At 42.2% G+C, this 23,531-nt stretch overlaps 1 protein-coding gene across 4 annotated transcripts in view; it reads left to right on the top strand.

Annotated features, from left to right (window-relative positions):
• The first annotated feature begins 12,678 nt into the window (after positions 1–12,678).
• Positions 12,679–23,531, top strand: part of hace1 (HECT domain and ankyrin repeat containing E3 ubiquitin protein ligase 1) — a 30,153-nt gene continuing 19,300 nt past the window's right edge. The window contains exons 1-11 of one of the 4 annotated variants that reach the window (XM_085421990.1): positions 12,679–12,957; positions 14,280–14,334; positions 14,533–14,622; positions 15,178–15,282; positions 16,915–16,990; positions 17,085–17,216; positions 18,245–18,327; positions 18,488–18,584; positions 18,680–18,781; positions 18,891–18,967; positions 20,919–21,069. In XM_085421990.1, the coding sequence (XP_085278116.1) occupies positions 12,867–12,957; positions 14,280–14,334; positions 14,533–14,622; positions 15,178–15,282; positions 16,915–16,990; positions 17,085–17,216; positions 18,245–18,327; positions 18,488–18,584; positions 18,680–18,781; positions 18,891–18,967; positions 20,919–21,069 (1,059 nt within the window). In that variant the 5' untranslated portion in view covers positions 12,679–12,866. Of the gene's footprint in view, positions 12,958–14,279; positions 14,335–14,532; positions 14,623–15,177; positions 15,283–15,576; positions 16,991–17,084; positions 17,217–18,244; positions 18,328–18,487; positions 18,585–18,679; positions 18,782–18,860; positions 18,968–20,918; positions 21,070–23,531 lie in introns of those variants that run through there. The other 3 variants (XM_085421993.1, XM_085421992.1, XM_085421991.1) reach the window with 3 other exon arrangements.

Here is a 23,531-nt window from a genome sequence, read left to right as displayed (position 1 = left end):
TGGGGTGGCCTGGGGGGACTTATTGTTAGTCTTTTCAGTTGTTTCTGCGGGGCTCCACGGCAGCAGGAGGGAGGCGGGGCTCCACGGAGAGTGCAGCGGGAGGGGGGCGGGGTTCCACGGAGAGTGCAGCGGAGAGCAGTCCTGATAGTGGTGGCTGACTTGGCATTGAAGAATGCTGACATGACAATAAATGCCGTGCCATATCCCCACGCCGTATGATTGTCATGTTACAGACAGGGCAGTGAAAGTGTCCTGTCGTCCTACACTGCAGCCTGCACCGGCATATCATTTTGTCTGTAAGAGAGAAAAAAACCCCACATATAATTTAAATGTAGTTGTACAGAATGCAATCAGTTTATCTAACAATCAGATTGTACATATTAAGAAAAGCATCCAAGCCATGCTCAATAATGAAAGCAAAATGGTGTGGATCACAAGAGCTGTCAAGAAATGTGGTGAAGAAGAAATAAAAATATATTTAATAAAACACACTTTTTTCTAGCTGATGAATGCCCTGAACTGTACAATGTGAAAAGCAACTTTTGAGTCAACAGAGAGACTGCAGAAGTGCTGAAAAGAAGTGCATATTTATAACTTTAACTATGAGGTATATTTAATTCAACATACCTTTGAAAGGCAAAGCATTTTTAATGTGTCCATTTATCTGCTCCTCAATCTTTGCCCTGACAGTAGGTCTGAAAGTGGGGCACAGAGGGCAGTGAAAGAGTCTTCTGCAACACGTGGTGCATTCCTGCAATTCTGGCCTGGAGGCAGAATTCCAAATTGATATGTGCATCTAAAACAGAGAGAAACAGATAAACACCATATACACATTTAAGTTCAGGTTTTAGCAGAAATAACACGTTACAGTTAGCATGTAAGAGATTTGGGGAGAAAATTATTTTAAAAAAACAAACATAATTTACAAGGCACTTTAATTTGTGACATACGTATCTATTGACATATAACAGACAATTTAACAAAGGCTAACTCAAATCTGAGTAATAAAAAAGCAGAATAGAATGGAGAGTATTCCATCCATCCTTCCGCTTATCCTTTTCAGGGTCGCGGGGGCGCTGGAGCCTATCCCAGCTGTCATAGGGCGAGAGGCGGGGTGCACCCTGGACAGGTCGCCAGTCTGTCGCAGGGCTAACACACAGGGACAGACAACCATTTGCACATTCACACCTAGTTACAATTTGGATTATCCAATTAACCTATCCCCACAAGCTGCATGTCTTTGGACGGTGGGAGGAAGCCGGAGTACCCGGGGGGAACCCACGCAAACACGGGGAGAACATGCAAACTCCACACAGAAAGACCCTGGCCTGATGGTGGAATTGAACTCAGGACCTTCTTGCTGTGCAGCAACAGTGCTAACCACCGTGCCACCGTGCTGCCTGAATAGAGAGTATTAGTATTTATAAATATATAAATCGCTTTGTGACAAACTTTTCAATGTTGATGCAGGTGGAATGAAAGACAAAGTGTGATATGCACTGAATGGAACGATGTGCATTGATGTTACTGACAGCGAAAAGTAGTGGATTTGTTCGATAACAAGCAAAAAACAAATACGTTTGAAACTGACCACTAAATGCTAACCAGAGGTGTCAAAAGTCCACACATTCCTTACTAAAGTTCAGATACCTCTGTTTAAAAATACTCGACTAAAAGTAGAAGTATTCACTCAACTTTTTACTGAAGTGGAAGTAAGAAGTACAGTATTTTGTGTATTTTTTGTCTTGTAAGCCCTTAATCCTGTCACGGTTCTGGGTCCGTTGGACCCAGTATTTTGAGTTTATTATGTTTTGGTGTAATTTTGCATCAGGGATTGTTTTCTTGTTCTCTTGTTGTGTTAATGATGATGATGATTATGATGTTTATTATTAGAGTTTCATGTTTGTGTTTAGGATTTGTTCTTCGGTTGGGTCTGCTTAGTATATGTCTAGTTCCATGTGTCATTTTCTGTCTGTCTCTCAAATATCAAGTCTGTGTCTTAGTGTGATGGTTGCTTGTTCCTGTTTTATTGTGAAGGTCTGCGTCTTATGTTAGTGTGGGCAGCTTGGCTCCCCCGTCTCGTTAACCCTGATCTCTCCCAGCTGTGTCTCCCTCCTGTTGCCCATTCGCTGATTACCACCCTGTGTATATTAGCCCTGTGTTTTCCTGTGCTCAGTGTCGCGTCGTACCCTCAGATTATGCCTGTGTGTTCCTGGTCTCCGGTTTCAGTGGTCACTTCACTTTTGGTTTTCATGTCAGCAATAAAGCTGAAGTTTTGAGTTTCACGTTTGTGTCTGAGTCCTGCGTTTGGATCCTCCTCTCCGCCTGCCCGCACACAGAGCCCTGACAAATCCAGCGCTCTCACTTTAACCAGGGCCAGTAAACAGACACATGTGTTTCTCTGCCAGGAAGGACGATTAAAAAAAACCCACACACACAATTTAAAAATGACTGTTGTTGTAACGCAAACAGAGTGCCAGATTGCCAGAATTATGAAATTACGGCAAATGTACATATGAAAGACTCTGTCCCAACCTTTACGATCCACTCCACTGTGTCCATGCAGGGTACGTATTTCCGGCTACTGTGGCAGTCGAAATATGGCGCTCCACAGTGGCTGTGTCCCAATTCAGGGTCTGCACGCTTGAAGTATGCATTTTAAGTGCGATTACATAGCTTAAATGGCACCCTAAAAATAAATTGGCTTAGGTCATTTTTAAGAAGTCAAAATAGCCTTTGGTTTCACATTCCAAGCAAAATATTCTCAGATATATGTGGAATTAATCTTTTACTTAGATGTGATTTTGACATAAAACTCCCCATACAGCTCTCTTCCTTTCACCAGCAAGTTGTATTATACTGGAAATTAATATACAAACATAACTATAGCCACACAACACTCCCCTATGGAACTGTCGCTACATAAACGTTGGAAACAAATCAATCTTTATAAAAAAAATGGTACGATAAGGGCATCTGGTCAGTGATGCATTTGTTAAATGATAGAGGTAAATTTTTATTAGAAGATTTCACCACCAATTATAATCTGCAAATAAATAACAACGAATTTCAAAAAATTACTAAGGCTATCCCTCAAAACATTCTATGTACAGCATATAATCTTTTACAAAACCCTGACTATAGATCCCCTGACCTCCCTGAACTCTTGGTAAATGGGCACAACATTACAGCTAACAGTCTAAAAAACTCCCAAATTAGGGAATTATTTACTAATATTTTTTCCCTTATAGATCCAATCCAAATTCCTTCTCACATCTGTTCTCCGGTGATCAAAAGAAAGAGATCGAAAAAATTACCTAAAACTTCCCATTCCACCCAAAGCTAAGGAGGTCCACTACAAAATCCTTTCTGGTATTTACCCTTTCAAAGAATTTCTCAGACGTCGCTTTGCTATTGATAATAATTCTTGCTCTTTTTGTGATGGGGATATTGAATCAACAGAATATTTGTTTTATAATTGTATATTCTGTAAAGCCCTGTGGAATGATGTGCACTACTGGCTCTTTCCAAAGATTACAAACTTACTTGAATTTTCTAAAAACGATATTATCTTTGGTTCTCTAAGAAAAGAAAAGAAGCTTGAAAATGTTCTAAATGTAATAATTATTATGGGCAAATTCTTCATTCACAAATGTCGTTTTCTGAAAACAAAGCCGTCCTTTTTTACTTTTCACAAAGAACTCTGCCTCTTCCTCTCATCTGTTAAATTTATGGACAAAAAACAAACTCTGGTTTTGAATCATATGATTATTGAACTAGATCTGCTAGAAAACCCCTAAGGTATAACGTCTTTTTTTTTGTTTTGTTTGTTTGTTTGCTTTGATTCTGTGTGGGGTTTGTTTTTATTTATTTATTTGTTTTTGTTTGTACTTCCTGTTCATTATCTATCTTCTATATGTTGGAATTCAGCCTGTTCTGATACTATTTCATGTTGGGAAAATAGAATTTTTGTAGAGATTGCCATAATTGTTGTGCATTTCTGTGCAAATGCAAATTTAAAAAAAAAAAGATCGACTTTGACAGCGAAAAAAGAAAGAAAACAAAACAATTCGATTACGTCACCGTCACGCGACGACGGCTGTCCCAATTCGAAGTGTACTCCAAATGCGCCATCGATTTCCCCAAATATCTTTTTTTCCCAAAACCTTTATTTAAACATCAGTACAATACAAAATGGAATTAAACAGTACCACAATAATGGTGTTGTGCTTACAAAAGAATTGTATACCATAGACAAACAGACACAGGAACAGTATTCAGAACCAACAATATAAATATGCTAGGGGGAAAGTAACTGATCAAGCCAAAGAATAAAGTGATTGAAAGAGCTTGATTTTTTCACAAACACCAATAGTTTTTATAGCTTTTGGGTTAGTGGAGTTCTTAATTGAGTTAAGATACTGTACAAGTTCAAAGGAGAATACATAAAAAGAGGGATGTCTTCCTAAACATTTGGACTTGTGAATATGAAATTTAGCCATTAAAATTAACAAGTTAATCATATATCTGTTATCAAAGTTGAATTGTCTTTGGTTTTTGTGCAGACCAAATAAAACATATTTCCAAAACAGTACAAATCCTTTAAATACATTTTCTGAGATAAAAACACATAAACTCTGCCAAAAATCTTGTACAAGGTTACGAAACCAAAAAAGATGTGTAGTAGATTCCTTGGAAGTTTTACAAAAGCTACAGCTTGTATCAATGTCTAATTTGAATTTGCTTTGAAGATAATCTTTAGAAGGATAAATTCTGTGCATTAATTTATAAGAAATATCTTTAATTTTGTTGGTAATTAAAAACTGATTAGGGAGTCTCTGTCACGGCTGCACAGCAGTCGTGTGGTGAATTGAGAAAAGGATCCAAGATGCAGGCACTGACTGGGGTGCGAGTGAATGTTTATTTGCAGAGGTGATAAGGTGACAAAAACAGGAGGAGCAGAGCGGGGAGTAAACCAACCTAAACTGGGGGAAACTAAAGAACTCAACTTAAACCAAACACGCACGGGAGGAGGAACAAAATACACAAAGAAAGATGGCAGAGAGATGCAGACTGAACACCGGGTTAGAATGATGCAGACGGACATGGCATTAAACAGACGATGCGACAGAGAGCACAGGAAAACACAGGGCTTAAATACACGGGGAGTAATCAGGGAATGGGCCACAGGAGGGAGACACAGCTGGGAGCAATTAGGCTAAAGAGACAGGGGAGAGGTAAAACTGAACACACTGACATGAGACATGAACTTTCAGAATAAAACAGGAAACTAACAGACACAGAGAACCAGACAGGACACTGAACTTGACAGGCAGACTCATGAGCAGACACAATAACACCATGGACAGACAGAGGGAACACAGAGAAGTGGGAGCAGGCAGGCAAAGAACAGAAACCTAACAAATGGCAAAATCACAACAGAATACACACTCGGAATGAACAAAAGCATAAGGAAACACAAAACACTGAGTCCTCAGACTCAGGACCATGACAGTCTCCAAACTTCGTTCCACATAACACCATCTGACAGCCGGTTCCAGAAAAAAATAACATATGGTAGCGTGGTTATGGTACTCTGAAATAAAGATCTGATCGATTTATTGTTGTTTTTAGATTGCTTAGAAAAGCAAATCTTGCCAACAAAAGTTTGTATGGGAGATGCCAACGGCCTGTGGAATGAAGTGATATTAGGTTGATTCTTAAACAGCATACAAACCCCTGATGGTATTGATCCAAATACTTTTGTATAATCATGACGATTTATAGCTAAATTGAAATGTAAACAAAATTCTTCATAGGAGAAAAGCGTACCATTCGAATCATATAATTGGTTGACTAAAACAATGTTATTCCTAAACCAATTATCTAAGAAGAGAGATTTTCTTTTAAATAAAACATCCTTGTTATTCCAGATATAATAACTGTGTGGACTAAAGTAGTGCTTGTAAATAGGAGTCCAAGCTAAAAAAGCTTGACGATGAAAAGCAGAGGTTTCTAAAGGGATTTTATCAATATCAAAATTACAAGTAAGGAAAAATTCAGTGCCACCTAACTGATTTCCCCAAATATCAAGCGTGGTCCGGTGCACGCTTCGTGGTCCCATATATCCCAAAATTCATAGCGCGGCGGTGCGTGTGGCTCATTTTGCCGCAAAATACGGCAGAAGGCAGAAGGGAGCGGCCGAAGAGTGAACTGTCAAAAGTAAGTACTGAATATGATGTCACTTATTTATGTGCGAATGTTGAATAATGAAGAACATTAAAACATTGCTGTTGGCCACATGTCGGCAAAGTTATGTGACATTAGTGACGTTTGTACTAACTTGGTTTTAAAGCCTTTACTTCAAAATATCCACCGTTCAATAGTTGACTTTAATCTTACAGAGAATCTTACAGAGAATCTGATGATTTATGGATAATTAAAGTCAGTCATATATCCACAAACACAACAAGCTGAAAGTCAGTGATGCTGCTCGGTTTGCAGTCCTGAACATCACGGTACAAGCAGGATTCACTGCACTGTTAATGTGAGCTGTGTTATATTGCTGCCTCTGTTCGGTGGTGTCGAGCCAAACGCACTTTAACGTGTTTGAACGAGCTGACGGTTCACTCGTTAAGCTGAAAGAAAGATGCTTTAATCACAGCAGTCAAAATCAAATTCAAATTCAAATTTTATTTGTCACGTACACAGTCATACACAGTACGATATGTAGTGAAATGCTTGGACAACTGCTCGTGACCTAAAGAAAACAAAAAAGGAAAAGGCTATGAATAAGATAGGAAATAAATATGAAAAATTAAAAAGGGTAAATTTAACTAGGAAGGAATAGAATATAAATTAAGGTTAAAAATGAAATAACTGTACAACACAAATTAGAATGAAGGGTAAATTTAACTGGGAAGAATAAGATAAAGATAAATATATAAATTAAAGTTGAAAATAAAATAACTGTACAACAAAATACACAATACACAATATAGAACTATATAAGAATGTATGAAGAAATCTAAATCTAAATAAATATATACACAATAACAGCAGCTGTACAAGTATTAACCGGAAATGAAGAATATAGTGACCAGTGTTGTGCAAAACCAAAGTCCAGAAAGTCCAGTGTGTGTGTAAGAACTGTATGTGTGGGTCAGTACTGTGTGGTGGTGTGATTGAGAGACCGTATCGCCTGCGGGAAGAAGCTCCTCCTCAGTCTCTCTGTGTTGGTCTTCAGGGAGCGGAATCGCTTTCCTGACCTCAACAGAGAGAACAGTCTGTTGTTGGGATGGCTGAGGTCCTTCACGATCTTCCTGGCCTTAGTCCAGCACCGCCTGCTGTAGATTGAGTGCAGGTCAGGGAGCTTGGAGCGGATGGTGCGCTCAGCTGACCGCACAACCCTCTGTAGAGCTCGTCTGTCCTGCATGGTGCTGTTCCCGAACCAGGTTAAGATGTTTCCCGCCAGGATGCTCTCTATGGTGCACGAGTAAAAGTTCCTGAGCACCTTGGAGGGCAGTTGGAAGTCTCTCAAGCGTCTGAGGTGGTAGAGACGCTGTCGGGCCTTTTTCACCACGGTGTTGATGTGACAGGACCATGACAGGTCCTGCGTGATGTGAACTCCGAGGTATTTGAAGCTGTCCACTCTCTCCACTGGGCACTCGTTGATGACGGGGGTCTGGTAGTTCCTCTCCTGCTTAGTGCTGAAGTCCACTATCAGCTCCTTTGTCTTACTGACGTTTAGAAGGAGGTTGTTCCTCTGGCACCAGTTCTCCAGATTCCTAATCTCCTTCAGGTAGGCCGTCTCGTTGTTATCAGAGATCAGGCCCACCACGACGGTGTCGTCAGCAAACTTGATGATGGTGGTGGAGCTGGTAGTGGCCACACAGTCATATGTGTACAAAGAGTACAGCAGGGGGCTCAGAACACACCCCTGGGGGGCTCCAGTGCTGAGAGTGGTGGAGGCTGAGACATGTCCGCCCATCCTTACTGCCTGTGGTCTGCCAGTTAGGAAGTTGGAGATCCACTGACACATAGATGAGCTGAGTCCCAGATGCTCCAGCTTGGTGGTGAGTGTGGAGGGAATTATGGTGTTAAATGCAGAGCTGTAGTCTATGAAGAGCATTTTAACATAATTCCCCCTTCTAGTGTCCAAGTGAGTGAGTGATGTGTGGAGGAGATGAGAGATGGCATCGTCTGTGGAACGATTTGGACGGTAAGCGAACTGTAGTGGGTCCAGTGTGTCTGGTAGTGAAGAAATGATGAAGTCTCTGACCAGGCGTTCAAAGCACTTCATCACTACTGAGGTGAGGGCTACAGGGCGATAGTCATTGAGAGAAGCAGGGTGGGGTTTCTTCGGGACAGGAACAATGATGGACTCTTTGAAGCATGTGGGGATCACCGACTGAGATAAAGAGATGTTGAATATCTCCGTGAACACAGGAGCTAGCTGGTATGTGCAGTCTCTGAGGATACGACCTGGGATGCCGTCTGGTCCTGCTGCTTTCCTGGTGTTCACTCTCTTGAAGGCTCTCCTTACTTCATGCTCGGAGATGACGAGCACGTTTCCGGTGCTGGCAGTATCTTCCTGTCTGCAGCCGTTAGCGCCGCTAACACTAGCATTGTTGGAGACCTTAGCTGCAGCCTCGAAGCGAGCATAGAAAGTGTTCAGCTCGTCTGCCAGAGTCACGGCCGCGTTCGTCATACCGGTTGTTGGTGCTTTATAGTCCGTTATTGTCCTTAGTCCCCGCCACAGGCTCCTAGAGTCACTCTGTTGGAGTTGTGACTCTAGTTTCCTCCCGTAGCGCTGCTTCGCCTCTTTCACCGCCCTCCGCACGTTATATGACGCGGCTTTGTACGGGTCCATGTCCCCCGTCATGAGTCCCGTGTTGTAGGCAGCGGTGCGGGATCTCAGAGCGTCGCGGATGGTTTTATCCACCCACGGCTTCTGGTTGGGAAACGTTGTGATAGTCTTTGTCTCCACGGTATCATCCGCTAGTTTCCCGATGAATCCCACAACCGCTTCCGTAAACACGTTGACGTCATCGTCGGAGCTGTTTCTGAACATGCCCCAGTCTGCGTCATCGAGTGCGTCCTGTAACGCGGCCACCGATTGATCCGTCCAGCGCGCGACCTTCCTCTGAACCGGAACTTCCTGTTTCAGCCTTTGTTTGTATTTTGGGATGAGGAAGATGGCGGCGTGATCAGATTTGCCAAACGGGGGGCGGGATTGTGCCTTGTAGCCGTCCTTGACCGTAGTGTAGCAGTGGTCCAGTGTCCTTTCACCCCTGGTGGGGCAGGTGATGTGTTGATAAAAGTTCGGCGCTGCGCGTTTGAGGTTGGCGCTATTAAAGTCCCCCGTCACAATAAGCGCAGCGTCCCGGTGTTGTGTCTGGTGCTGTGTGAGTGCCTCATGCAGCTCGCATAAGGCGGTGACCGTGTCCGCTTGTGGTGGAATATAAACGGCACTTACAATGACCGATGTAAATTCCCGAGGTAGATAAAAAGGACGACACATGATGGACAGTAGTTCCAGATTTGGTGTGCAGGAGCGTGTGAGAGGAACAACGTTCGCACTGTTGCACCAGTTGTTGTTCACCATTAAACACACGCCGCCTCCCCTTGACTTCCCCGAGTCCCGTGTCCTGTCCATGCGGTGAACCGAGAAGAACTCGGCCGGCTGGATGGCGTGGTCCGGCACCGCTGGGTTCAGCCATGTCTCGGTGAAGCAGAGGAGATTGCAGTCCCGAATGTCTCTCTGGAACTTTATCCTGGCCCTGAGGTCGTCAAGCTTGTTCTCCAGTGACTGGACGTTGGCGAGCAGGATGCTAGGCAGAGGTGTGCGGTGTGCACGAGCTCTCAGCCTGTTCCTGACGCCGGCTCGCTTCCCTCTAGGCCGCCGCCGCTTCCCTTTGTTCTCCCTCGAGATCTCACTCGGCCAGCTCGGATCCGGAGTTAAAAACTTCGAATTGTGAGTACATTGTATACCAATAGAAACAAGAGTGTCACTGTCATACCTAATGTACCCAATGGTGATGATTTTGCCGATTTAGAAACGCTGAAAACTAACTTAAAAAACAAAGACAAAGAAAAAGTGGTCGGAGCAGTCGTGACGGCAGCCGACCTCACCGGCGCCATGTGTCCACTGCACCATCTGGAACTCTTCTTGTTTACACTCGTAATAACACAAACACTAAATCCTGCTTCTCTGTGCTGTTGTGTAGCAGTGTGTACACCTGAGACTGCCACCTGTCTGTCTGTCCTGCACTCTCTCTCTGTTTCTTTCTCTCTGATTGTGGAATAAAAGTATGAACATGTGTTTATAAGTTACACTTGTGTTTGAATCCTGCAGCTTATCACACGTTTGATTTCCATGTGTGACGACTGCAAGTGTCCAGAGTGAGGACAGACTGAGGGACCCACTGCTGCACATCATCTGTGAGGCTTTGCACCCCTGATGATCCACCAGGACAAACTCAGCAGTGTGTGAGGAAGAGGAGGAGGAAGAGCCAGCAGCAGCTGACAGATGGAGAGAATAGACAGACTGTTCCCTGTTTGTGAAGGACTGCTAGGAAAGTTTAACATAACTGTCTGTGCTGAATCAGTCTTATTAGGTAATGTTCAAATAATGTGATCATCCCAGTGTTTCCAGTGTGGGAGAAAGTACTCAGAGTACTCAGGGCCTTCAAGTTACACACTATGAAAGGCAGCAACAAGTTTAATGTTCAGAAACCTAAAGTCTGTATCAGCAGCAGAATGGAGCTAAAATAAATGTTGGTTTCAGTTCTATGAAGCTTTGAGTATTTTGGATCAGTAGCTGCTGTGTTTGTTGCATCATATTGCTGTAACTGTTTATATGCTTTATATATTCTGAGCTAAGTTGATCTATAGTGTTACAGTGTTGGGGTGTAACGGAATACATGTACCGCCGTTACGTATTTAAAATACAAAATATGAGTAACTGTATTCCGTTACAGTTACCGTTTAAAAAGGTGGTATTCAGAATACAGTTACTTTGTTGAAATAAATGGATTACACTGCGGTACTTTCCTGTTTCATATTGTCGCGGGTCAGGACTGTTTGGGTTTTGTTTGACAGCTACGTTCTGATGTTCCAGGCGGCAGGGTTACGGTTGCCATGGTTACAGGGCGACGCTCTCTCTCTCTCTGCGACTGTGTGTTTCCTGGGTGAGAGAGCGCCTTTTGTTGTTGTTGTTGTTGTTGTGCTAAGCTAACAGGCAGAATACTACAAGCATAGCTCTAAAGAATGTAGCATCATGGGCAGTGTAGTCCGTGCTGCAGGGAGAATGGACTGCCATACACGTTATGGGTCTGTGAGCGAGAGGAGGGAGAGAGAAAAAGGGGAGTGGAAAGGTAGGAGTTGTCATCGAGGAAAAACGGGAGCTGGAAGCATGTAAATATAATAATAACCACTTCAGCCAAGAAGAGAGCCTGACGAGCCCAGCTGTAAGTAAGCTATTAAGACTCGACTGTACGCTGTGTTCGTGTTTTCCTCCGAAAACAATAAGTTCCGTTGGAGCCTTTCAACGCCTCTCTCTGTCTCTCGCAAGAAAAGTTGACCCACACAACAAAGTAAAGCTATTTTTCAGCTACGAGCCGACAGGGACCCCGCCGTATTAGTCAGAGGTCCCTTTACTACAGTTCGGAGTCGCGGACCTTCAGTAACAGTAATAAATCACAGCAATAGTACATTCACGTTGTTGTAAAAAGCATGATAATATATTAAGTAATCCAAAGTATTCAGAATACGTTACTTACTGATATCTATTCTGTGCGACTTACAGCAGTTATGACATGGTCTGATTTTCTCACCCAATAAAGGAATATTTAATATATCAGTCTACTCTTCATTCTATCAGACACAGTTATCACAGCTCGTACATTTTCCTTTTTACACATGTATGTAAGCATTGAGCCAAATGTAATAATGTCAACGTATTAAAAGAACAATATATTTGTCTCTTATGCATAATACATCTGTATATACACTGTCAAAGATACTTGTCTTTGACTGAAGATTTAAGGTGATAACTATATATGAATAACTGCAACTTGAATCTTTGGCTCACTGCTGTAATATATATATATATATATATATATATATATATATATATATATATATATATATATATATATATATATATATACTATAATATTGGCCATATTATATTTACATTACCACAGTGAGATGACTTTAGTCTCATGAGCAACATTAACTAATTGTCATTTACTAGCTAATCTTAAATGACTGTTCAGCACAGACATGAAGCCCAACAATCATGTTTACAGTCCTGTGGTCTCAGCCTCAGATACTCAGCTAATCAAAGTGATGTCATGACAAAAATGAATGACCAACAAAACATTTTTCTCCTTCATTTCTGTCAAACAAAGCTGAATGTAACGTGTGTCGCGGTTAGTATCATGGTTGCTAGGCAACCTGAACAGCGCGACGAAGCGTATACCGTCCCATTTCACAAGCCTCTCACTTCCGCACTTCTCGTACTTATAGTACGCACCGTACGTAGTACGCGTAGTGCGCGTACTTCAAGCGTGCAGACCCTGAATTGGGACACAGCCAGCCAGTGGCTGCAGCCAGACCCTTCTCCTTGATTATGGTCGCCACGCAGATACTTCCGGTTCACAGCAAAATGCACCCATAGTGCATTGCGTTTGACCGTCATCACAACAGGAAGTGTGGAATATGGCAATAACAGCTTCATAAATCATTGTGTACAGTCTGGCCAATGGAAGACACCAGATAACAACACAACCGCATTAGAAAGATACCGACCACACGACCAAGGCTTTCCCCCGAGTTTTAACCCCGTGGACCGTCCATCTATGATGGAACGGGCGATGGAGCAGCTCAACGTACAGCTCAGTCGATTGACCCGGTCTCTTCGCCGGGCCAGGACCGTGGAACTCCCGGAAGGTAGCGATGCAGTATGACCGAGCATTCATTTATTAGATAATGGACAAAAGTGATCTCCCCATCAGTTATTACGTGTGTGTGTTGATCGGTGCAGGCACCAATGCTGCTTGGAAAACGTAGTTTCCCTTTGTAAAGATTCAAAATGACACAAAATTCAGGTTTTTATTTCAGTTTTATTTATAACGCGCAATTTCAAAACAACAGTTCTCTCAACGCGCTTTATGTCGTGTGGCCAAGATTTTACACTGAATCCGCAGCAATCAGATGAAACAGGAGGAGACTTCCAGCAAACGCAGGTGTAGGGAGGGCAGCCAGCTGCTGTGGCCTTTTGAGAGCCAAGGGAAGGAGAGGACAGAGCGCCCACAAACAGCAAATGGGACCAAACACAAAGTAGAAGCATCAGGTAAAGTACAGTCAGGTTAATGACATGCAAAGGACAGAGGTAATTACATCAGGACTGAAAAGAGGCACCTGGAAAAAAAATACTCGGGGCATAAAGTGCCTCGAATTGAGAGTTGTTGTGGTTTGGCGCCATATAAGTAAAACTGAAATGAAAAAAATAAAATAAACAAAACCCCAGATGAACAGCTGTTTCTCACGTGAGTGAGAGGGTGAATGCAGGCATCAACTACTGTCTCTCCAAGGTAACAGGTGCTTTGTGCCACTCAGAGCTGTGCTGTTCATGATTGGTTTGGCAGGCGACTAGGTAAAATACATGTAGTGAAACAAATGATTTTGAGGGGAAATAAACAACAATTTGCTGATGACCTCGCTCTGAACTTTATTTAAGTAAACCTTTTTTGTTGTTCATGATGGAATATCACTCACCTTTCCTAGCTTTAACGTGAGCAATGACAGCTGACGCCGAGCCTGTCGAGGCTAAACGGTTCCACGAGGATGAAAACGATGTCGGTCATGTGCTAATGGTTTCAGTCACCTAATTCCAGCCCAGCTCAACTCCTCTGGGACATGTTGGACTGTGTTAGACACAAGTGAATGTTTTTGGAAGGATTGTTTTATCCCTCCAGTGGTGTTCCCCTGGTATGTTACACGTCATATTAAAACGAAAGCTTTTCAAGTAAATGTTGTACTAAATGAGAAAACAAATAAACGGTCTCAGTACAGTAATGTCACATAAAAAGGTATACATGCAATTAAACTAAGACATCAAATAAAGTTCCTTTTACCCATTTTCCAGTAGGAAACAATTGATTTTTGTAATCAAGTCATTCAAATTCCTTGATGAATCGTTGCTAATAAATCGTAATGTCTTTGTCAGGTGTTAGCTTTCACTGATATTTTCTGCATTATTTTCACCACAGACAATGAGACAGCGGTGTACACACTCATGCCAATGGTCATGGCAGACCAGCACAGGTACACGTGGAGCAGACTGTACTCATCACTAATTCATTCACTTTTATTTATGTGCTCGTTTTGGCTCACTGTGCATTAGATGGAAACGTATATTATGGTATGTCTGCTTACTTTAGGCAGTAGTATACTTGCCACTGCACATCTAATCTACGGCTGCAGAAGGATTGACATGTTTTTACATGTTCACTCCTCCCTCAGATCAGTGTCAGAGTTGCTGCTCAACTCCAAGTTTGATGTGAATTATGCTTTTGGACGAGTGAAGAGGAGTCTGCTACACATCGCAGCCAAGTAAGAGAGACTTTACAGCTGTAATCACAAATGTAACTGTGACATTCAATTCGTAGTTACTTACTTTGCTGAATATTTTCAAAGAGTTCTTTAAAGTAGTCCTTTTTAAACGATTTCTGTTTCAAAATAAACTCTAAACTGTGGAATAAGTTGTGCTGTAAGTCCTGTTAATGTGATGCTAGCAGAAACCTGTCCAGCTTGCTGTCACTGGTTCAGTCTCTGGTAAGCATTTAGTGGAATCAAAAAGTAACACCAAGGCCATAAGTAGTTCCCACTTTACGTCTGCACATTTCCTAGTAATGGTGCTTGCTCAGTGAAATACAGTGCAGTGAAAAAGTATTTTCCCCTCTTAATTTATAATTTATAAAGTCCAAACAACTTTGTCCCGCTTCTTAAATCATGAGTCGTTCTGACAGAGTGAAAAAGATCTAAAAAAGTAACGTACCACAATCACAAGTTTGTCAAACAGATGACAAACAGTCTCTCATTCAGTGTACATGCAGAGAGTTGCCTAGTCTGTTGTTCTGCACTAAATACGCTGTTTTCTGTGTACAGCTGTGGCTCATTGGAGTGTCTGGTGCTGCTGCTAAAGAGAGGAGCCAATCCAAACTATCAGGACATCTCAGGCTGCACCCCTCTGCATCTTGCTGCCAGGAATGGGTGTGTTGCTGTATTTAATCTGTTTATATGTTCATTTCTGATATGTTGTCTTGTTATATTTACTACAATACACCTTTGTTCATGTCAGGGTGTCTCAATACTGGACTTTTAGCTCATGTGTTACAGGACACTTTGTTTCTCATCATGCTGTTCGTTTAGGTGGAGCTTCATGAGAGATTTCGAATTGCAATCTTCTCAGTGCTACCAACCATCAACCTACTGTTTTCTATTATAGATAAGCTGACTACCTAATGTTAAAATAAATCATGACGTTTCTTTTTGTGTTTTACAAAGTTCAGGTGTTGTCAAGTGACGTCTTCAGTCTGAATCAACTTTTTGGGATTGGTGCTGTAAGGACTGTTTATGAAATGCTGAGTGGAACTGAAGAAACTGGATGAATCACTTTCTTTTTCTTTTTCATAAGCCTTTATCTTTATGCATATTTACTTCTAGTCGATGGACCTTAAGATGGCAAAATCTGAGTCATGGGGTTTAAATCTGTAAAACAGAAAGGCTGATGAAAGACCAATGACAACCACAAATCTGTGGTCAAGTCATGTATTAAAGCGTTTCAAGCATAAATCAGCGATTTATCAATATTTCATACCAGAATCTATTTGTGCTTTAGAAACAGTCCCTCTGATCATCCATGTGAGCAAATGTTAACCTGGCTGCCTTCTCAATTTAAACGCAAGTCTTTAAAATAAATCCTACTACTACTAATATTGTTACTAACATTGCTATTATTGTTGTTAACATTTGTAACAATATAAATTTTTATTTTTACCTTTTAGTCTAATTACACTTTTATAAAACAAGCCACAAAAGATTCAACATTATAATAAAACAAAAAATGAATGTAAAGAAACCAAAACACTACATGGAACAGTGCAGGCTAACCTTGTTTAACCGTAGCTTGATTATTCTCTCACTGACAAACCTGCAGAATAAAAGAAGCCAGAAGTGCACAGGAGGAAGATGGTCGATCACAACAGTTGGGGCCACGTCAACCCGACATGTAGTCACATTTCTCAGGTGTTGCAGTTCGGGTTACGTCGAAGCTCATGATGTAGGGTTTCCTGTTACAATGTTACAATGTAGATTACTGGCAGAAATCTAAATGAAGCCTTAGAGGTGCAGGGTTCACTCTTACAACTTTTTCTGCTTCGCCTGGAGCAAAATGTGTTTCCTTATATAAAGAAATGGAGGGACATGTTCTTATATAGTGCTTTTCTACTCTATCAGAACACTTTATACAACTTGCCTATTCCATCCATTCATGTCAATACTTTTTTTTCTATGCAAGTGCTTTCTAATCTATTCCTACTCCAATGGATGCATCTGAGAGCAACTCGGGGTTAGTATCTTGCCCAAGGATACATTGCATGTAGACTGGAGCAGGGATTGAACCACCAACCCTCCAATTATTAGATGACCTGCTAGATCTCCTGAGCTACAGCCACCCCTAATGTGCAGATTGTACAAGGCTCTTGGCCCCAAAAGATTCTGATTTATTAACATATGCATGTTAATGTGCAAATAAATTTTTTGCACGGGGTAAGAACATTTCCTTGTAAATATTAGTAAATGAGGCCCAGTGACACTAAACCATTTCCTGTACTGTTCCCTCAGACAGAAGAAGTGTATGGGGAAACTGTTGGAATATAATGCTGACGTCAATATCTGTAACAATGAAGGCCTGACTGCTGTGAGTTGACTTGAATCCTCTTGGTAAATCATAAATGATTGATGTTTAATGAACTCCTGTAGTTGAGATAGTGACACTGTAACCTCTAATGTAGATCCACTGGTTAGCAGTAAATGGGCGAACAGAGCTCCTGCATGATCTGGTCCAGCATGTGTCCAATGTGGATGTTGAAGACGCCATGGGCCAGACAGCGCTACATGTAGCCTGTCAAAACGGACACAAAACAGTAAGCAAATTAGAAGCAACCTTTTTAATTACATATCGTTAGCTTCATAGCATAATTGCCTAAGTCATTTGACTAAGTCAATGACTTAGGCACTTATGCTATGAAGCTAACGATATATAAACTGCTTGTTAGTGCACAGGGATCAAAACAGCACATGTCAGCTTTAGCAGCCTCTTAGTAATCACATTACTTGCTCCAGGTGTGTGCATGATTGTCTGCATCTTCGTTCATTTGTTCAGTATATTGTCTTTGGTTCAACAAGATCTTGAATAATCAGGCCCCATCTTACCTTAAAGTCCTCACAGTGCCTTATCACTCCAGTAGACCACAGACTGCTCGTTTACTTGTGGTTCCTGGGAAAACTTCCGCAGCAACCCAGCTGGGCGGGTTCACCGTCAGAACCGGGAGTCTGTGGAACGGATGCTGTGGGCGGGGGGGAGCACTAGCCAGGACCGGCAGAACTAATCTAGCGAGTGTCAGCGCATCGTTCATCGCCCATTTCTCTGATTTGTGAAACTATTGGGTTAACATGGAGAGTGACTCCTCGTGTTTCTGGAGTAACATGTTGGGAGAAGTGTCTGCGCGATCTGCTGGGTCCATACGTGTGGTCAGAGTATTCTGTTATGGACAACTCAGGTGGACCCAGGTAGGAGATCACACAACTGTAAATATTTTACAAGCCATATTCAAAAGCTAATCTATCGATTTCTCATCTGGTCTCATCTTATTCATTCCATGGCAGACACGTCTGACCTGTTGCTCAACACGCAATAGCGTAGAATACTAAATACCTAGACATTTATTTGATAAACATTTTTTCTCAATGAAATTCAAACCTGAAATCTTCCATCAGACTGAAAATTACATCTGCAGCCATAAAGGAAGTATCTAGAAACCATTTGGCAACGTAAATCCCCAGTGCACTGCAAACCAGTTCTGTTGTGTTACTGATTGCTGAGCTCCTGTTTTCTCGTTCTAATAATAAATATTTCCAGTATGTGATATGAGCATGTATCACATCTGTTCAGACGGTGCTTTGTCTTCTGGAAAGTGGAGCTGACATTAACCGACCAAACGTCTCTGGAGCAACGCCTCTTTACTTTGCTTGCAGGTAATGTCATCAGTCATAATAACAATAATAGTAGTGATACTGAGTGTGCTCGTAGCTCTTTTACACTTCATCTTGAGTCTTCGGGATTACAAATGCACCAGCAGATTAGCTTTGCGTTTGAATCCAGCTGTATTGAAACTCATCCTGCATTATTCTTTAGCCACGGCCAGAGAGACACAGCCCAGATCCTTCTCTCTCGAGGTGCCAAGTACATCGCTGACAACAATGGAATCACTCCACTGGATGTCTGTGTGCAGGTGAGTGTTTCATTTTTGAGTATTTTTTTTCTCTTCCTATTTTGTCGTCGTTTGGTTTGTGTTACTCTGCTTTGAGTTTTTTCTGCCGCCCTCAGGGAGGATATGGAGAAACCTGTGAGATTCTCATCCAGCACCATAGCAGGCTGTTCTTGACCCTCATCCAGATGACGCAGAATAATGACATTAAAGAGAACATGGTATCAGAATTTGTATCTGATGTCACACAGAAATCTATTTTATACTTTAGATTAGTTACGAGTGTTTGTGTTTGTGTAGCTCAGACAGGTTCTGGAACATGTCTCTCAGCAGAGTGATAGTCATTACCACAGGATCTTGACCAGTCTTGCAGAAGTGGCTACCACCAATGGACACAAGCTTCTCAGGTAAAATTACATATATTTGAGTATGTTTCACCAAAATCTGGACAGTTTATCCCATTAAACACAGTGTGTCAATGTGTCGCTGTAATTTAAAACTTAAACTTCCTCATGTTAGGTCTTAGAAAAAATGAATTTATTATTAACTACAACATTATTATTAATAAACTGGAATCTATGCTTCTAACTGAAACTGGTAACAGACAGAGACATGGGCCCATCCTCCTGTAGGCCCACCACCCGCAGGAGGCGCCATACAGGTTGGGTGCAATGTGTGTCGGGCGGCAGCCCTTGCAAACCGATCCCCCAAATCGATTGGGACATGGAATGTCACCTCCCTGGTAGGGAAGGATCCTGAGTTAGTGTGCGAGGTTGAAAGGTACCAGCGGGAACTTGTGTTTTCTGACAGTGGGGTAAGGCATGTCGGCTACTTGGTCCTGCTCAACTTCTCTTAATCTCACTTACTAATCCCCACTTTGCTGGTACACACGTACGCGTTCAGGCCTTTAATAAGTGTGACAACTGTTTTCCACTGGGAAAAATGTCCAAAGTAAAAAGACAAACTGAGAAGAACACAGCAGCTGAGAGTTGTGCTAATGCTGGCTTAGTGGTTGATGCAAGCGCTGCCCTGAACCTTCGGTCATTATCATGCTGAAAGAAAAACCTTTTAAGAAGCTTGCTGTATTTGACGTGTGTTCCTTCTTTCTTTAAGTGACCAGTTTCACTCTCTGTGTTGTGGAGAAGGACCTCTATAGCAGAATATACCTTGCTGTAGGGATAGAATTCTTGGACTTAAATGTGTTTATCATTAAGAGAATGTATACTTATGTATACTCAGCCATTAACTTGGTCAGAAGAAGATATCACTGTTGGGATCTTGGTCACCTTCCTGACTCATGCTTGCTGGAGTATTTGATTCACTATAGTCTATAAGGATTCTTTTCATGTAGTGGGAACAGACACGGTTTTATAAATGGGTTTAACCTTTTGCTCTCATCTATGGCTAGATTTTCCAGACTTGGTTCAAATAGTCAGATTAGCACAAGTGTGTTCACATCAACTCCCATACATGTCTCAAGGATAGTTAAGCCACTGAGTATAAACATAGCAATAATTAAAAGCAATTGTCTGTTAAGGGCAGCACGGTGGCACGGTGGTTAGCACTGTTGCCGCACAGCAAGAAGGTCCAGAGTTCAATTCGGTGTCTTTCTGTGTGGAGTTTGCATGTTCTCCCCGTGCTTGCGTGGGTTCCCTCCGGGTACTCCAGCTTCCTCCCACCGTCCAAAGATATGCCGTTAGTGGGGTGTGAATGTGAGTGCAAATGATTGTCTGTGTCTGTGTGTTAGCCCTGCGACCTGTCCATGGTGTACCCCTCCTCCTGCCTTATGACAGCTGGGTTAGGCTCCAGCACCCCCGCGACCCTGAAAAGGATAAGCGGAAGCAAATGGATGGATGTCTAGCCTTTTTGGATATTTTCACACCTATTTTTGGGCAATTTCTTCTCCCATTATTCTTTTCAGAACCTCTCAAACTCTGTCAGCTTGTATGGGGAGCATCAGTGCACAGCCATTTTCAGATCCTTCTAGAATTTTCAGGCAGGTTCAAGTCTGAGCTCTGGCTGGGGCCCAGAGGGCACACACGGAGTGGTCTCGATGCCACCCTTTGTTATCGTGGCTGTCTTAGGGTTGTTCTCCTGTTGAAAGATGAATTTTTTGCTCTAGTCCAAGGTCCAAGGTGGTTCCAAACAGGATGCACCTGAGCTCAATTTTGAGTGTCATGAAAAAGGCTGTTCAGTAACTCAGAGTTATTTAAAGGTGTATAGATATAAAGCAAGAAAAGACCCAGCACAAGGAGACCAACAAACACTGCATCTTATCCAGGTTCATGCATTTGTTACAAGCTACTACAATAGTTAATCAGTGCTAAGGTGTGTTTATTTCCTGTCTTTTTTTCTTAGCCTGTCTAGCAGTTATGAAGCGCAGATGAAGAGTCTGCTGAGAATTGTTCGTATTTTCTGCCATGTGTTCCGCCTGGGGCCTTCATCACCAAACACTGGCAATGACATGGGCTACAATGGAAACAAGACGCCACGCAGCCAAGTTTTTAAGGTAACACATCTGGTAGCGTACAAAGACTTTTGTATTTCTTGTTGAAGAGAACAAAAGGAAAGTACAACTGGAAAGTTTTGTTCTTTTGAAAGGTAAAAGTTGGCAGTTAGTGCTAGAGTAGAATAGAATGCCAGGTGATTGCTGGGTCTTCTTTCTCTGAAACTAACTGAAAGTCTTCTTGGATGTGCGTTTGGATCACTGTCTTGCTGAAAGGTCCAGCCTCATTGAATCTCTTCATCCTGGTAAATGGCAGCAAATTTTGGTACATTTTCCCCATTTATTCTTCCTTCAGTTAGATAAAGCATGAGGGTGCCATATCCTGCCAAACAGCCCCACACCATGATGTTCCCACCTCCAAACCTCACTGTTGCTATGGTGTTTTGGGGTGATATGCAGTGCCTTTTGACCTCCAAACATGGGTCATCCAGAGAGTTCAATTTTGGTCTCATCTGACCAGACTATATTCTCCCAGTATGTCACAGGCTTGTCTAAATGTTGTTCAGCAAACCTTAAATGTGCTTTGAAACAACTGTACCTGCTGATTTCCCGTCTTTCTGTAGCTCCCCACAAGTTGTTATTGACTCTTGGACAACTCTTCTCACTCTTCTTTTCACTCCTCTGTCTGAAATCTTGCAGGGGGTACCTGGTCATGGCCTGTTTATTGTGAAATGACGTTTGTTCCACTTAAAGATTATGGCCTCAGCAGTGCTCACTGGAACCGTCAATAGTTTATTATAAAATCTACTATAACCGATGCCATCAGTATGTTCTGTAACAATAAGGTTGCAAAGGTCTTGAGAGATCTCGCTGGTTTAACCCATCATGAGATGCTTCTTGTATGACAACCTGATAATGAGACAACTTTTTATAGGCCATCAGTCGGACTGAACCAGCTGATTATACCTAATTAGAGTAAAATCTACAGAGTCATCTTAATGTCGTTTCAGTCTCCGTCTCTTTCCTTTAACATGTAGTAGAGTTATAACGTTCATGGATTATGCACAGGTGGATAAATGTAATTTGGATCATTTCAGCTTTCTGTTAATTTGGTCTGAGCTAGCTGAAGTCTTGAATTAAGCTTTATAGAACCCGCAGGTAGGGGTGGGCGGTAGAAACGGTATACGGTAGAAACGATAGAAATTTAGAGATTTTGACTATACCGCTCTACCGCGATAGCGCATGTTGATGGTGTCATCAAGCTGCGCCTGTTTTGGTCAAAGGCATGGCAGCAGCTGCAAGCGAGGTCATCTGCAAATGATGCCATAATAGCAAAGAGACAAAGCACTTTTGGAATATGGGGAAAGCTAAAAACTGCGCTTCCTCCACTTCCGTACCATTGATTCATTAATGCTGAATCCTCTGGCAGCTGCTGTATTCCCATGTTGTTGCAGTATATTAATGACTAACCTCGTATTGTGGATGGAATATCTCAGTTGTTCTCCTGACTGAAGTTTGGTCCGTTTACAGCATCCTGCCATGCGACTGCATTTGTCCCTAACCATCGGGAACCCTCATGTTAACTTTTATCGAGTGGAAAAAAGTTAGCATTCATCCTCCAACTTCACTGTGCTAAGGTTATTGTTGGGTTTATCTAAGTACAAACCCTGCTGGAACAATTTAGACAACCAATTGCAGCAGCAAAACAAGACACAAGACAGAGCTCTTTGTGTGTTCTCGCGCGAGGGAGGCCAACTGAGGTTAAGCGCTGTTCCTTTCACTTGAACCCTGTCAAACTCTCAGCCGGACTTCCCATAGCGCTCCTTTTATTGTGGTTACATGAGTATGCGTAGTTTCATCAATACGTGACATCTTAAACAGGCATTTGTGTGAACATGTCACGATCCTGGGTCTTAGGACCCAGTGTTTTGAGTTTTAGTTCATTTTGATGTTTATAGTATGTTTAGCTCATTAGGCCTCCTATGTTGATTTGCTTATTAGTTCCCCCTTGTGTTTCAACCCATGTTAAGTCTCCCCTGCCCTTCATGTCTCTCTGTGCCCCCTCTGTTCTGTTTATGGTGTGTCTTTGCATGTTTGAGTTTCTTGTTTTCTGTCACCCTGCATTGTGCATTATGATCTCATGGTTGGTCTTTTGTTACTCCCTCTAGTCTAGTCTCTTGTGTTCAAAGCTGAGTATTTCCCTCTGTGTATTTTGGTTCTTAGACCTCTGCCTTATGGTTTGTCTCGGTTTCTTAGTTGCTGTCTCCACTGTGTCTAGTTCGCGTCTCTGTGTGATACTTCCTGTTTTACTTTGAAGGTCCATGCCTCATGTGAGTGTTTCTAGTTTTGCGTCTCTGTCTCGTCCAGTCCTGATTTCTCCCAGCTGTGCCCTCCTTCTGTGTCTCATTCCCTCGTTATCCCTCTGTGTATTTAAGCCCTGTGCTTCTCTTTGTCAGTGTCGTAGTCTCCATCATAGCTGTGTGATTTTTCCCTGTGGCTCCTTGTGCTTTAGTTTTCCCAGTTTA

The sequence above is a fragment of the Rhamphochromis longiceps genome, linkage group LG11 (genome assembly GCF_057381845.1).
Source record: "Rhamphochromis longiceps isolate RC_006_pf linkage group LG11, R_longiceps_female_GT1.1, whole genome shotgun sequence".
Taxonomy (NCBI): domain Eukaryota; kingdom Metazoa; phylum Chordata; class Actinopteri; order Cichliformes; family Cichlidae; genus Rhamphochromis; species Rhamphochromis longiceps.
Note: the sequence above shows the minus strand (reverse complement) of the source record. Positions and strands in the feature narration are given on the sequence as shown.